At 30.4% G+C, this 13,292-nt stretch overlaps 1 protein-coding gene across 1 annotated transcript in view; it reads left to right on the top strand.

Annotated features, from left to right (window-relative positions):
* LOC115889082 (inactive dipeptidyl peptidase 10) overlaps positions 1-13,292 on the top strand; it is a 259,451-nt gene that overhangs the window by 127,721 nt on the left and 118,438 nt on the right. Inside the window, exons 4-5 of the mRNA XM_030908996.1 lie at positions 8,066-8,276; positions 12,429-12,523. Coding sequence (XP_030764856.1) covers positions 8,066-8,276; positions 12,429-12,523 — 306 coding nt within the window. The remainder of the gene's footprint in view (positions 1-8,065; positions 8,277-12,428; positions 12,524-13,292) is intronic.

Here is a 13,292-nt window from a genome sequence, read left to right as displayed (position 1 = left end):
CTTTTTATTTTTCACAAAGACCTCTTGATAATTTAGGTATTACTTGAAAATGGATGGACTTATTCAGGTTATCTATATATTTTTCTTAGCAACTCGAATTACCAAAGTAGCATTTTTAGACGCAAATTTTTTTAAATTACTTTTTTTTTTATCCAACAGCAGAACTGTTTCATATCCAATCTCTAAAGAATAAATTAATTTAAAAGATCTACCAGTTCTACTTTCATTGTTTACTACGAATTAATAAATTATCAGGGTGCGTTTATGTTAGTATGCAATAATATAGATGTGCGTTGTGTTTTTCTGTAAATAATAAATAGCACTGACATTAAGACGTCATTTAGATAAATCGCGATTTTTTAGCGATAAAATAGTAAATTATCAACCAGCAAGTCAGATTTTAAAGAAAAATGATTCAGGAAGATCTTCCGCATGAAATTATTAACCAGGCAGAGGCGGCTACAGCACAAATACTACCAGAAAAGTCTCGTGGCTTATATGATAGGGAATTCGTAACACACTAGCTTGTTATAACTTCAAAAACTCACGCGTGTGTTATTATTTATTTTATATGCATGTATACATGTGAGTAATGCCTGTATAAGTAGTGGCTGTTGGCTAAAAGTCATTTTTACGTCTACGCATAAAAGTACGAAAACATAATAATTATTAAACTGCCATAAAGTGCCAAATTCAACGAACGTAACCATAGTTTCTAGATATATAATTACATTAAGGCGCGGTCTCTTCAGTTATAAATAAATAACTTTTATCTAACAAATAACCATCTAAAAGATAAACAATCTAGAGCCTGATATCTATAGGATATAACATTTGGGTATTTTCATACAAAATAATCTAATAGATAACAATTTGGAGGACGGCCGCCTACGGACCGGTAGACACTCCGTAGAGAAGTATTGCCAATATAAGATATCTGAAAGTGAGATGGTTATATATGAAAAGTCGATACAACAGACGAGAGACAGAAACTCGGAATTTCAAATCGTTAGATTAAAAAAGTGAGGTTATTGTTCAGTTGTCAAAAGATCGTCAAAATGAAAATAAAAACAATAAAATTAACTAAAATATATTTTGTGTTCAACTCCAACTAGTCCTATTATGGTATAGGCTATTTAAATTTACCTTTATGGAAAAAGGGAAAGATAATTCAATTTCAGCAGTGGTGGTGGTGCAATATATCTATTGATGGAATGCGATTTATAAGAAATTAAAACAAGAAAAAATAATCTGTAAGTAATTTATAGTTTAATTACATGATATTACTGTTATATTTATTATATTAACATTTTAGTACAATTGATAATAGAAAATATGAAGAAGCTGGTGAAGTGCAAGCAGAGATTTATAAACAAATCCTAAAACCACCATCTGGTAAGTTATTAATATTGAAAATTAAAAATAGCATAAGACTGTTAGTAATAACAAATATGTTGTTCTAGGGCTTCTCATAGTAAAGAAATAGGTAGGATAGCATCAACGATAGTAATTAAGGTAAGTTTTTATTTTATAAAATAGATAAATGCACTTATACTTTTGTCTTAATAATAATAAATGAATAGTACCTATAATAATTGTTATATTTACACATTATATGCACAAATTATTTAATAAAAAAAATTAAATAAAAACAATTTTGTCATATTACTTTTATTTTTAAGAACTCAAAGTGATGGAACTTCAAAAAATAAAGGAAAAATCTTGTCTAAACAAAGTTGAACTAACTGGAATTCAAAGGACCACAATACAGATGTTTTAGCAAGGTTTAGCTAGAGAGTTACTTAAAAAACAGCATGGAGAAGAGATGTACCGTATGATCGAAAAAAACGGCGTCAGCAATGGCTATGAAATAAAGATTGCTGTCATTTCATATGTAAATTTATATGGGAAATATCATCGATCATCATTTCCCAGCCAACTGGACGCCGTTTTGTTTTCGATCATACGGTATAAGGTACATAGTGCAAAAAATTAAACTAAAATTGTAACACAAAAGAAATAAAAGCAAATGTGAGTTGAATAACTGGTTTTATAAGGTTCCTGTTATAATATTAATAAATTAAGATATGCGAATTGAAAATGAAATAAATATGTAGTTTGATTTAAAAAGTTTTATTTATTTTTTACCTACTTTAGAGCTTTATTAAAAACTAGTTAAAGCCTAGCGCATCCGCCACGACATCAGGAAAAAAAAATACTTTTTATTTTTTTTAATTAAATGAAAAACAAAAAATCCGGCGACGACAGTTTTTAGACGAGCCAATTAACTATCTTTTAGTAAAAAAAGCAACTTTCTAGAGCAAGTCGTTACTTCAGTAGAGACGACACAGATAAACATTAGCATTTTATATAATATGTAGTAATGGTTTATAATTGAAAGGAATTAAATAAAATAATTTATAAATTACTGTTTTATCACTATTATCCTAACTTAATGCATTCTCTTCGTTCTGATGATCTAACAGAACAGGGACTCTCTTTATTTTGTAACAGTCCTTATAAAGTCCGACACTAGCAACAATAGTTTTTGCACCAATTTCAATGTGTTTATTGGTGTTTATACTCCATACGTTCTAAAATGATTATAGCCTACATACTCAGAATAGGTAAGTCTTTTCCAAATAATCTAAAATCGAATTTATTGGAATAAACGAAATCTTCAATAATAACAATGTCTTGGTTATGTTAAGCAATTTTGTCAAATATCAAATAAAATCAATACCTCCTCATGCCTTTACTCATGCGTCAAATTTTTATCCGACAAATAAAGCACTAATTGGCAGTTCGGGCGCCAGATAGGATATCTGGAAGATAAGTTTAATTTATCTAATAGATACTGTTATCTATAGGTGAAGATATGCGTTTTTCTGCTATCCGTCAAATAAAATATATCTGGCAGATTATAACACGCTATCCGTACCTGAAAACACCGGGGGTAAAGGTATTACTTTTAGATCTTTTTATATTATTTGGAACGTTTGAAATTGTTTAAAAAATTATTTGTGAGCGTTTTAAAAAAAATTCACGTTCTATTCGGAGTAAAAATGACTTTTAGTGCCTCGCATTAGAATTTTACACGTTTTAAATAAAATTAGATCGGCACTGATAAATCGAAGTATCCATATTAGGCCCCCGTCGTTCTCCATCTACATATTTTGATATGCTCCTTCGGCAATTTAAATGCTCCAACCTCAAATGTATTATTAAATTTAATTTGTCGTATATTTTGACAGAATTTCTTTTTAGATTTTGCTACATCAGAAAATAATTAAAAATAAAGTTATGTATTCCTCATTGATTTTAATTTTCCACTTTGGTTTTTATGGATCGATCTATAATTCATACATCAATTTTCTAAGCCCGCGATTCCAAATTGCAGCCCGCAATTAGGTCAATTTATGTTTTATTGTTTGGCAATTGTGGCAACTTTTCGCCGGCCGCGAGAATTTAATCAAAAGCAAATTAAAAGTTCTGGTAATTTGTAGCCGGGCTTCAAATCGCTTAAAATCGGAAAACTAATTTTCCAGACTCTACATCTGAGTTTCAGTTTAATCGAGATCCGGATTATTTCGTTGACGACTGAAAAAATGGAATATTCTAACTATTGCGCTGCAGTTTTGCTAATTATAATTAAAAAAATATATAAAAGAGCGATAACGTGCACGAGTAAGTTTAGAGGAATTAAGTAAGCTCTTTATTAATAAAGTGCCTCAAGATTTGGGCAAAATAATTTTGTCAGATGTATTGATAATAATAGAATGAAATTTTATCAATACAGTTTTAACTACAATGTATCTCTAGCTTTTATAATAAAGAGAGATTCTTCTTACAGTGCCATACTCTATATAGAGCGTCGGCTACCTCTCGCATGTACTTGTGATGTGTGTCATCAGTGTTTCACAAGTACACGGGACCTACAGTTTATTGGCGAATCCGAACGGCACTATTTGAGAGGCTGTACAAAGCAAATATACTCAAGGTGGTTTGCCATTGCCTTCCTTGAGGTGGCGGCTCGCTGGTCGCTCTATTTAGATAAATAAATATTTTTATTTAAATAAATAAAGCGACCGTACTGGCTGGGGATCGAACCCAGTACCTTCTACTCCGCAGATCGACACACTAACGCTGGAGCTACGGCCGGCCACAAAGAGAGATTATGTATTTTATTTAGATGGTTGAACTACAAGATATCATCTTCACCATAATTTCCAGCTTATTCAACCATTTCTGATTACAGTGTAGCTTCCTTTGCATATTTAGATTCTCTCTTTGTAGTTGGGCCCATTGCTGCCTATTGTTGGCTATGAGGTCCCAAGTTATCCCTGCTAATTTTCTAAATATCATGGCTCCATCTCAGATGTAGTATTCATGTAGGTTTCTTAATTCCTTGTGAGTACCAAGCTGCCATTTTTGTGGTCCATCTGTTGTCCGTCCTTCTTGCCAGGTTCCTACCCATTGCCACTCGAGGTAATTGATTCTATGGATCACATCTATTACCTGGATCTTTTGTCGTATCCACTTTATTATTTTACGGTAGTTCTTGGTTATTCCCAGCATATTTCGTTCCACTGGGCGTTGTGTGGCCTGCAGTTTCCTTATAATATCCGTTTTAAGTATCCAGGATTCGTAGGCATAGGTCATGACTGGTAGTACACATTGGTCGAAAAGATGCATTCTAGATTTGTATATGATTGAGTTTCTTATATAAATATTTCATGCTAACATAATTCTCTCTTGATCTGTTTATTAATATTTTTGTGATTATCTTTTATGTTACTACAAGATATCATATATTATTTTCCAACTATTTTCCGTTGAATCTCTATTCTATAATGTCTATTATATCACTGATTTGCAATGGACATCAATCATTAGAAATAAGCTAGAAGCATGTCACGTGTTTGACATTAATTAAATGAAAAATTGTCATTTCTTTACATGCGTTTGGGCAGCGTATTGTACTAATAGTTTATCATTTTATTGATATTATCAAAATAGATAAAATCTAATTTCGTTTTTCAATCGAGAAATATAGATTCAGTGGTACAAATAATTATAAATTGATGTAAAAAAATCGATTCTGCCATTAATCGCTCTGTTATAGCCATTCCTAATAGTCCGAGAGCTGGCAAAGTCGAGAAAACAAGTATTTTAAGAAAGCTGTTGTGGAACTCTGTAACTAAATAGCGATCGGTAACGATGAAGAATATTTACCTTTGCCGTACAAACTAAACAACAAGCGACAGTATTCTTCATCGCTACCGATCGCTATTTCGTTACAGAGTTCCACCTCTAGCTCTTTAATATATCGTTTACTATGCTCTCTGGAACAGCATGCGGCCCGTCTGGCTGCCGGTAAACGTTGAATTCCCTACTGCGCATTGAAAAAAGATCCTATATTTTTATTAGTCCTTTAAATTCTAGTATTGAATATAAGTCGAACAAGTCTCCATAGCGCAGCGCGTAGAATTTCCGACGGCGAACCAAGGATTCAGAGTTCGAGACCGGGTCAAGGCAAAGAGTGTTTTATTTTATTTTCGTTTATATTCTGCTAGTAAAGTATTAAATAATTATGATGATTAAAAAAAACAAATATTTATACTTTACTATCAGAATATAAACGAAAATAAAATAAAAAAGTTTTTGCCCTGACCCGGTCTCGAACTCTCGGTTCGTAGTAGGAAACTCGACGCGCTGCGCTATGGAGACTTGTTCGACTTTTATTCAATACTAGAATTTAACGGACTAAATAAAAAAATATAGGATCTTCTTCCGTTGCGCAGTAGTGAACGCAACGGGTATCGGCAGCCAGATAGGCCGCATGTTGTTCCAGAGAGCATAGTAAAAGATATATCAAAGAGCCAGCTTTCTTAAAATATTTTCTGGAAAACGTTGCTAGCTCTTAGACTATAACGTGAGTTGTGAATTACCAAAAATGGCGAAGAGATATTTTTTTGGGGTGAATTTCTCCGATATTTAAGCGGAGACAATCCTTACAAATCAGAGTTTATTAAAATCGGTCTCGTCTGTGTAATGGTGTAATTAACCTGATTTTGTTTTAAGTATACTGACGGTGAATTGTATAAAATTTCTGAAATTAGAATAAAATAAATATACTTGTTTCTTTTAATGGATGACACTGTAGGAATTTTAATTATCTTCTAGATGCAACTAAAGCATCGAAATTTGATATATTTAAAATGTTTCTACATTTGAGTTGTTATTCATCAACACCGCTCTTTCAACATAAGACAAGGAATTCGTAGACGGATTGAAGAAAAGTGCGAAGTCACAACCTCGTAATTTCAATTTAGGCGATTTTTAGATAGGTGTGTTTATTATTTAAATATTTCATGCCGGCACAAGAGCATACACCACATATCTTAATATTTCAAGTGCAGCGCGGGAGTTATGAACGAATTATTGAGATATAGGGTTTATGCTCTTGTGTGGCATGAAATATTTAATTAATAAACATACCTATTTCTCTGCGACGAAATATGATTTTTTAATCATGTTGTATTATAATATTAAGTTGTCTTAGCATCGAAAATATGTAAATAAATAAAAAAAAACCTCAACCAGTAAAAGCCTTTTAAAATAAGCCTACCATAATGAATGTCCTTTTTGGTCTCAGAAAAACTATCTGTAGAATGAATTGAAAAAGTTCAATTAACCAGTCGTAATAAAAATATAAACTTTGAGTAAACTTAAAAAATTATTATTTTTATTAATTTTCGATTATTTTGGTAGATTTTCAAATTTAATTTTGGTGTGTAAAAGATAAACTTATAGAAAGTTAAATAATAGCGTTCAGAGTTTATGAAGTGAAACTTCTTTACGCGCGATGGGAGTAAAAATTCAAGGCCATGACACACCGCAAACTTGACACTTCACGGCCTTGATGCGAGAAAAAAAGTGGTAAAGATCGCACGATCCTGCAAACACCAAAAACATTTGATTTAAAGCTAAAAAAATAATTATAATAAACTTGATATTGTACCTGAGGGGTATGTATATCATCTAGCTGTGTGCTAGGAAGTAAATTTTCATGCATATCTTCATCGATAGGTTTTTAGCTTATTAAAAACGGTCTAGGTAAAGCATATAGCTCATTTGCTAGCTCAGAATTAGAATTATTAGATTATTAAATCACTATAAGTAATGAACAAAACATGTAAACAGAAACACACCATACAAATTGTTGGTTAGCTTCAAAATTTCTTCTCTCTTTTTTAATTAAAAAAAAGTAAAGATTTCAGTTAACGTTTCCTTTTTGCTACCAGGGCTAATCTGGACGGGGCCTACTTTGTTTACGCGGAATCCGAACCGCGGTCCTCGGCCATATCATGGTCAATGGCCTACCGACTTGGCAAGTGTCTAAATCGACTATTACTCACAAGATATCTGATCTCATCCGGCTTCGAACCGGCGTGAATGAGCAGTGTGTGTCAATACATTTTACACTTTTGCCTTTTTTTAGACAACAGCACGATACAGAGTTTCGAACCGGTCATCCGTCCATCTACCAGTATCACCTTACGTCGCTTAACTTCGGTGTTCTAATGGGAACCAGTGTTTCAACGTAGCTGAATCGTTGCCTCTTTTTTAATTAATTTAAAGGCCTAAGCTACTAGGACTATCCGGCAATTTTCTTCTTAAATAAATTTTAACGGGACATTAACATTATTAGGCATTTGCTTAAAAGTGTGTATTTTGGGTGGTATTCCACAAAATTTGCAGGCTAGTGAGGAAACAGAAAATGTACAGAAATGTAAAATATTTATATTAAAACAGCATTATCAGTCACTTTTTCAAATATGTCCTTCAAATCCTTCAATTTAATAGCTGTTACTAAGAAGTTTCACTTTAAATATGCGCACATAGTGCATACACTGTTTCTTTGACGTTTATTTATTTATATCTCTATTAAGAGAGCTATTATTATATAAATTCCATCATTAAATATCTAAATAGATTTTAGTAATAAATTATATGAAAATAAAATTAGAACATTTGGTAAATTATTTTCTTTTCGTTGCAGTTGGTTTCAAGCAATGCAACTCAAAGGAACTGGAGGGGTATCTTCATAGCACTATTAGTCATCGTGGTAGTGCTGTCATTGATCGTAACGTCAGTAGTTCTGCTCACACCTCCAGACGAAGGCCCCAGAATAAAAGGCGATAGATTTGAATTGGAGGACATCTTAAGTCATGAATTTGTGCCACTCAGATTCAATGGGACGTGGGTTTCAAGTAAGTTATAATATATACATTTCTTATCTTGAAATATTTTGAAAGTTATATCTTGAAAGTTTTGTATTAAAAAAGTATACTATGTGCTAGATTTTAAAATCAAAAAAAAAATTAATTCTTATAGCTCTATCTTATTTAAAAATAAATAAATTGTCACAAAGCAGATCTAAGTTATTTCGGCTTAAAATTATGAATTTTCGGTTAATTATTTGCAGTTCACAGTATATATACATAGATTTATGTCCTATAGACGAAAAAAAGTATAGAATAAAATCAAAGTACAAAAAATCGCAATTAACGGAATTCAATTTCTACCTGACCTTGAATATTTGAGTATAACTTTGTAAATAAATTCCTTAGTATTAGGAAAATTTTATGAAATTCATTGCAGTTTAAATATAAAATGACAAACAACATTAGTGTATACTATATACATATAAACGTGTATTTTGTAGCAAATAATATATCAATTCTTCTTTAAATAAGTGTTCTAAAACCTGTATTGCCCACCGCAGGTATAGGACAAAAATAGTAAATCAGTCAATACATTTCAACGTTTTATTATATAATACAATATTCAACAGGTCGATATTACTTGGTTTTTACATTTTGGAATGATTTATAAGGTTTGATAGCTTCATTTTATTCTACATTTAGTTTTTATGACTTCACCTTTATATCGTTGACCTCAATCTAATTTTTTCAAATTTCTTTACTCTATATAATATTTATTTTTGTATTTTTTAAATATTTATACAAAACATATCAGTACAACAATTTGACAGGAAAAATGACAGTATTTTTATTGTGAAGTAAAAACGATTAGTGGAGAATATACTACACTCACCAGCACAAAAAACGGGCACCTTAAAATTTTGATGTTAAAGTTTAATAAATTTTGTTCTAGTGAGCCGTTTCTGATGATTTTCAAGCAATTTGTAGCTAAATTACTTGACATTTTAACATATTTTTTTTTAATTAAAAATGAAATATCCCATCTGTCAATTAAACGGGGGAAACAAAATGTGGATATTTTGGTAAAAGTTTGAAACACCCTTTGAAATACGTTAACAAAGCAAAGAATTTAAAAATATTTTTATCATCTAGATACATCTATTCTTGATGATTTCTTTTTTTATTCATCTGAATAGATATATTTTTCTTGGAGATATTCGCTTTTGAAGAAGAAACTAACATTTTTTCTTAATTTTTATTCTGAAAATAAAATGTTACAGTTACAGTTTAAACGAAGGAAAAAACAAAAACATATAAGAAAATTATTACTAATACCGAGTATTCCTCCCCCGAACTTCAATCATTTTTTTTAGAATTTAGATTGAGTGGGTGGGGGTTAATCACTGCGAACTTACAGATCTATTTTGTCCCCCTTTCTTGAGTTATAACTCATCATACAGTATCTGGGGCGGTTTTAGAGAGGGTAGTTCTCCATCTCCAATATTAGTCGTACCAAAATTCATGGCGCGAATGGTTGTCGTTTCGGCGCACTCAGTGATGAGGTGTTCTGGTGTTTCCCTATTTTCCCCACAGAATCTACATTTGCTGTTTCTTCTTAGTTTCAATCTACTGAGGTGTTCATTGAGGAGACAATGTCCTGTTAAAAACCCCGTGACAATTCGAAGATAGTTCTTACTTAAATCCAGGAAGATTTTTAACTTCAATCATACCTAAATCTGTTATCGACATAATATTGATCTCAACCATCTTCGATTAAAGCAACTGTAGTGGATACAACTTCTGGAAAAACCATCTCTGCTAGAGTAACTGCCCGGCAGACCATAATAATATGATTTTTTGATGACAGCGACATTACATAAATCATAAAAACTATTTTATAAGTTTGTTGACTAGGACTAAAATAAAGACACAGATAATAAAATAATTTACAGATGACTAAAAAATTAAATAATTTAGCTACAAATTACTTAAAAAATAATTTTATATATAAAACTTTAAAATACATCTAAATTTTAAGGTGTTAAATCGGGACACAAAAATTTATAGTAGATAGTGTATAGTGTTCACAAGTGAGGAAACACGAGATATTTATGATGTTTTCTTAAAAAGTAATAGAAATTCCAGTATAGCATGAGGAATTTATAGATATATAGCCTCATCGTACTATTTTCTTAAGGATTTCAAGAAATTTAGCAGTTGTTGGTAGCTTTAAAAAACAAGAGAGCCCTTAAGAGATTCTTATGTAGCGAAAATTATCAAAAAACATAAATATCACAACTTTAAATATTTAAATGTGTATCAAATTTACATTTTTTACACACTGGTGATCACGAGAGAAGATTATAATTTTAGAAATGGTTTCCGGAAAGTGTTCAAGAGAGCCCGCTTTTTCTAGAAAAATATTATGGACGGAATTTTGGTACATTTAACAGAAACAAATTCACATTATTATGCAAAAGAAAATCTGCATTTAATTAGATAAACCAGACCACAAAAATAAGATATACTATGAACGTCTGGGCTGACATTCTTGACAATAAAATTTTAGATTCTGCTTTGACCTGTATTGAACTCTACTATACAATTATGTTTGCGACATATAAAGTGGCAATTGGATTTCCAAAGCAGACTTGATCTTAGGCGAATTTTTACAAAATCTATTTTTTAGTGAATTTACACAATAATGATTAAAAATTATATATCACCGTATAGATTTCTTTTCGCTCGATCTTATATTATAAAAATTCAATATGGCGGCCATAGGAAAACAAAAACTTGGCTATTGTTGTGCGAAATCTAGAAGGCTTAAAAGTTTTCTGAAAACGACATTTAATTAGCCGAGGTCAGAAATATGAAACTACCAACTTACGTTGCAAGAGATACAATAGTTCTGAAGATGTCATTTAAAATAAAAAAAAATATTTTCATTTTTTTTACATAAATCCGAAACTAATCAAGATACCGGGGTTTTCTTCAAAGGTGTTTGTCAAACTTCTAATTACGCAACCTTTGTCCCATTTAACCGAATTCGTATCTCTCATAGTTTCTAAGATGCCAATGCTGAGCATCGAAATTGTCAACACCCGGTATACCTAATATCTTTAGACTACACATTTTATTTAAATTGTGCTGTTTAAACATTAAAAATACATAATTTCTATCTTTATTAACCATTTATAATAAAAATTATATAAAATATATTAAGATTAAAAAATTAAACTTCATAAAATATATTAAGATTTATATTGGAATTAACCATCCTAGAGAACATAATAACACTATTATGAAATTTAAAATAAAATTATTAGTGGCATAAAGTGGCATACTGATATAAAGAAGCACAATGCTTACACGTAATGCTATAGTACTGGAATTAAAAAAAAACATGACGGACCGACAAACAAGAATGAAGATAGATTGTAGTTAGTCGAGACATTTTACAAATAAAACTGCATGAGATTATGTGATTAATGATGTTGAAACTAATGGTCTTTATAAGTATTGTCCGTAAAATGTTTTGTCTGTGTGTAAATTAAATGGTCTGCTGTCAGCAATATACAACGAAAATGTTATTGTTTAATTATGATATATTAGGTTTTCAATTATTTATACTTTTTTAATTTAACATTACTAAAATTATAAAGAATGTTACGATTATTAATATATCTATTGTAATTTAATGATATTATGTGTAGGCTATTAAAATTTAAAAAAAGGAGTTTACAATCATATCCTTGTAAATTGTGGAGATTTGAAATGAAACATTTTATCTTTTAACTTATAAAATGTTATAAAATTTAAACCGTACAAATACTTATTTAAAACCTAAGTAATTAATCACCTAGGTACGACTTAAAAGGATAGCATAAATATTATTGAAACAAAACAAAAAAAATAACGTTTGATTATTGTTGATTATGTTTATATTTATAACAAAATTTTATTGCATTGTGATTTTGCAAATATTTTAAAGGAGTGTAAAAGACCTTTTTGTAAAACAACGTCTTAACTTTAATATTTTTTGTTGATCTCGTGCACCGATAAAAATTTACCACAAGAAGTTTCTAACCTTCGTTTTTATATTTATTAGTTTCACATAAAAAAATATTTTTAAAGTATCAGTTTCAATGATATTATACCAAATTTATTCAATAATAAAACTGACAATTTTTACAGATGACGAACTGCTGTTTAAGGACCAATGGGGAGGAATCAGTATTATGTATGCAGGAAATCTTTCAGTCAGAACAATCATGTCAAATCAGACTTACGTAAGTAAAAATCAATAAAACATATTATTAAAAAATATATATGTTTTTCAAGTTGGTAATGAAATTTGCATTAGCTTAATCAATAAAAATATTTTAATGGCATTAAAAATTTGACCTTCTATTATTAATCATTTTTTTAGATATTTTCTTACAAAACTTTATTATCATCTCTTTATATTGTATTAGTAGTAGTCATTGTAATATTTATACACTCAGATGTAAAAAAACGCAAGGGAGAAATTTTTAGTCAAATTTAAAGTGTTATATTTTTGTGATTTTTGGCTCTATTTTCATGAATTTTGATTGAATTTTGTACAATTTGCAAATTGTATACAATTTTATCAACTTTAATTCTTAAACTCAGTTTTGTATAAATTTTAGTATTTGGCATATTATATATGGTATATATTCACCTTGTTCTTTGCCTGATCTCCTCAGTTCTAATGTGTTCCATTCTTGATATGCGACATGCTCTTCTGAGAAAGTCCATCTCCACTGACTCGACCATCCTTCTTTCTTTTGCTGTAAATTGCCAGCATTCGGCACCGTATGTTAAAATTGGCTCTATGATTGCTTTGTAAATCCTTATCTTTGCTTGGATAGATGTTTTATTTGACCACAGGAGAAGGTTTAAGAGACCGATTACTTTCTTACCTTGTTGAACTCTACTATGTATATCTTTCTTCCAAGAAAGATTTGGCATATTATACAGGGTTAAACAAATGGTGTTTTTTCACCTTAACTTTAAAACACCTTGTGCAATAATTTC

This window comes from Sitophilus oryzae, unplaced genomic scaffold (assembly GCF_002938485.1).
Source record: "Sitophilus oryzae breed Bouriz unplaced genomic scaffold, Soryzae_2.0 scaffold_810_pilon_pilon, whole genome shotgun sequence".
Taxonomy (NCBI): Eukaryota; Metazoa; Arthropoda; class Insecta; order Coleoptera; family Curculionidae; genus Sitophilus; species Sitophilus oryzae.
The sequence above is the reverse complement of the archived record's forward strand: the minus strand, read 5'-3'. Positions and strand labels throughout refer to the sequence as shown.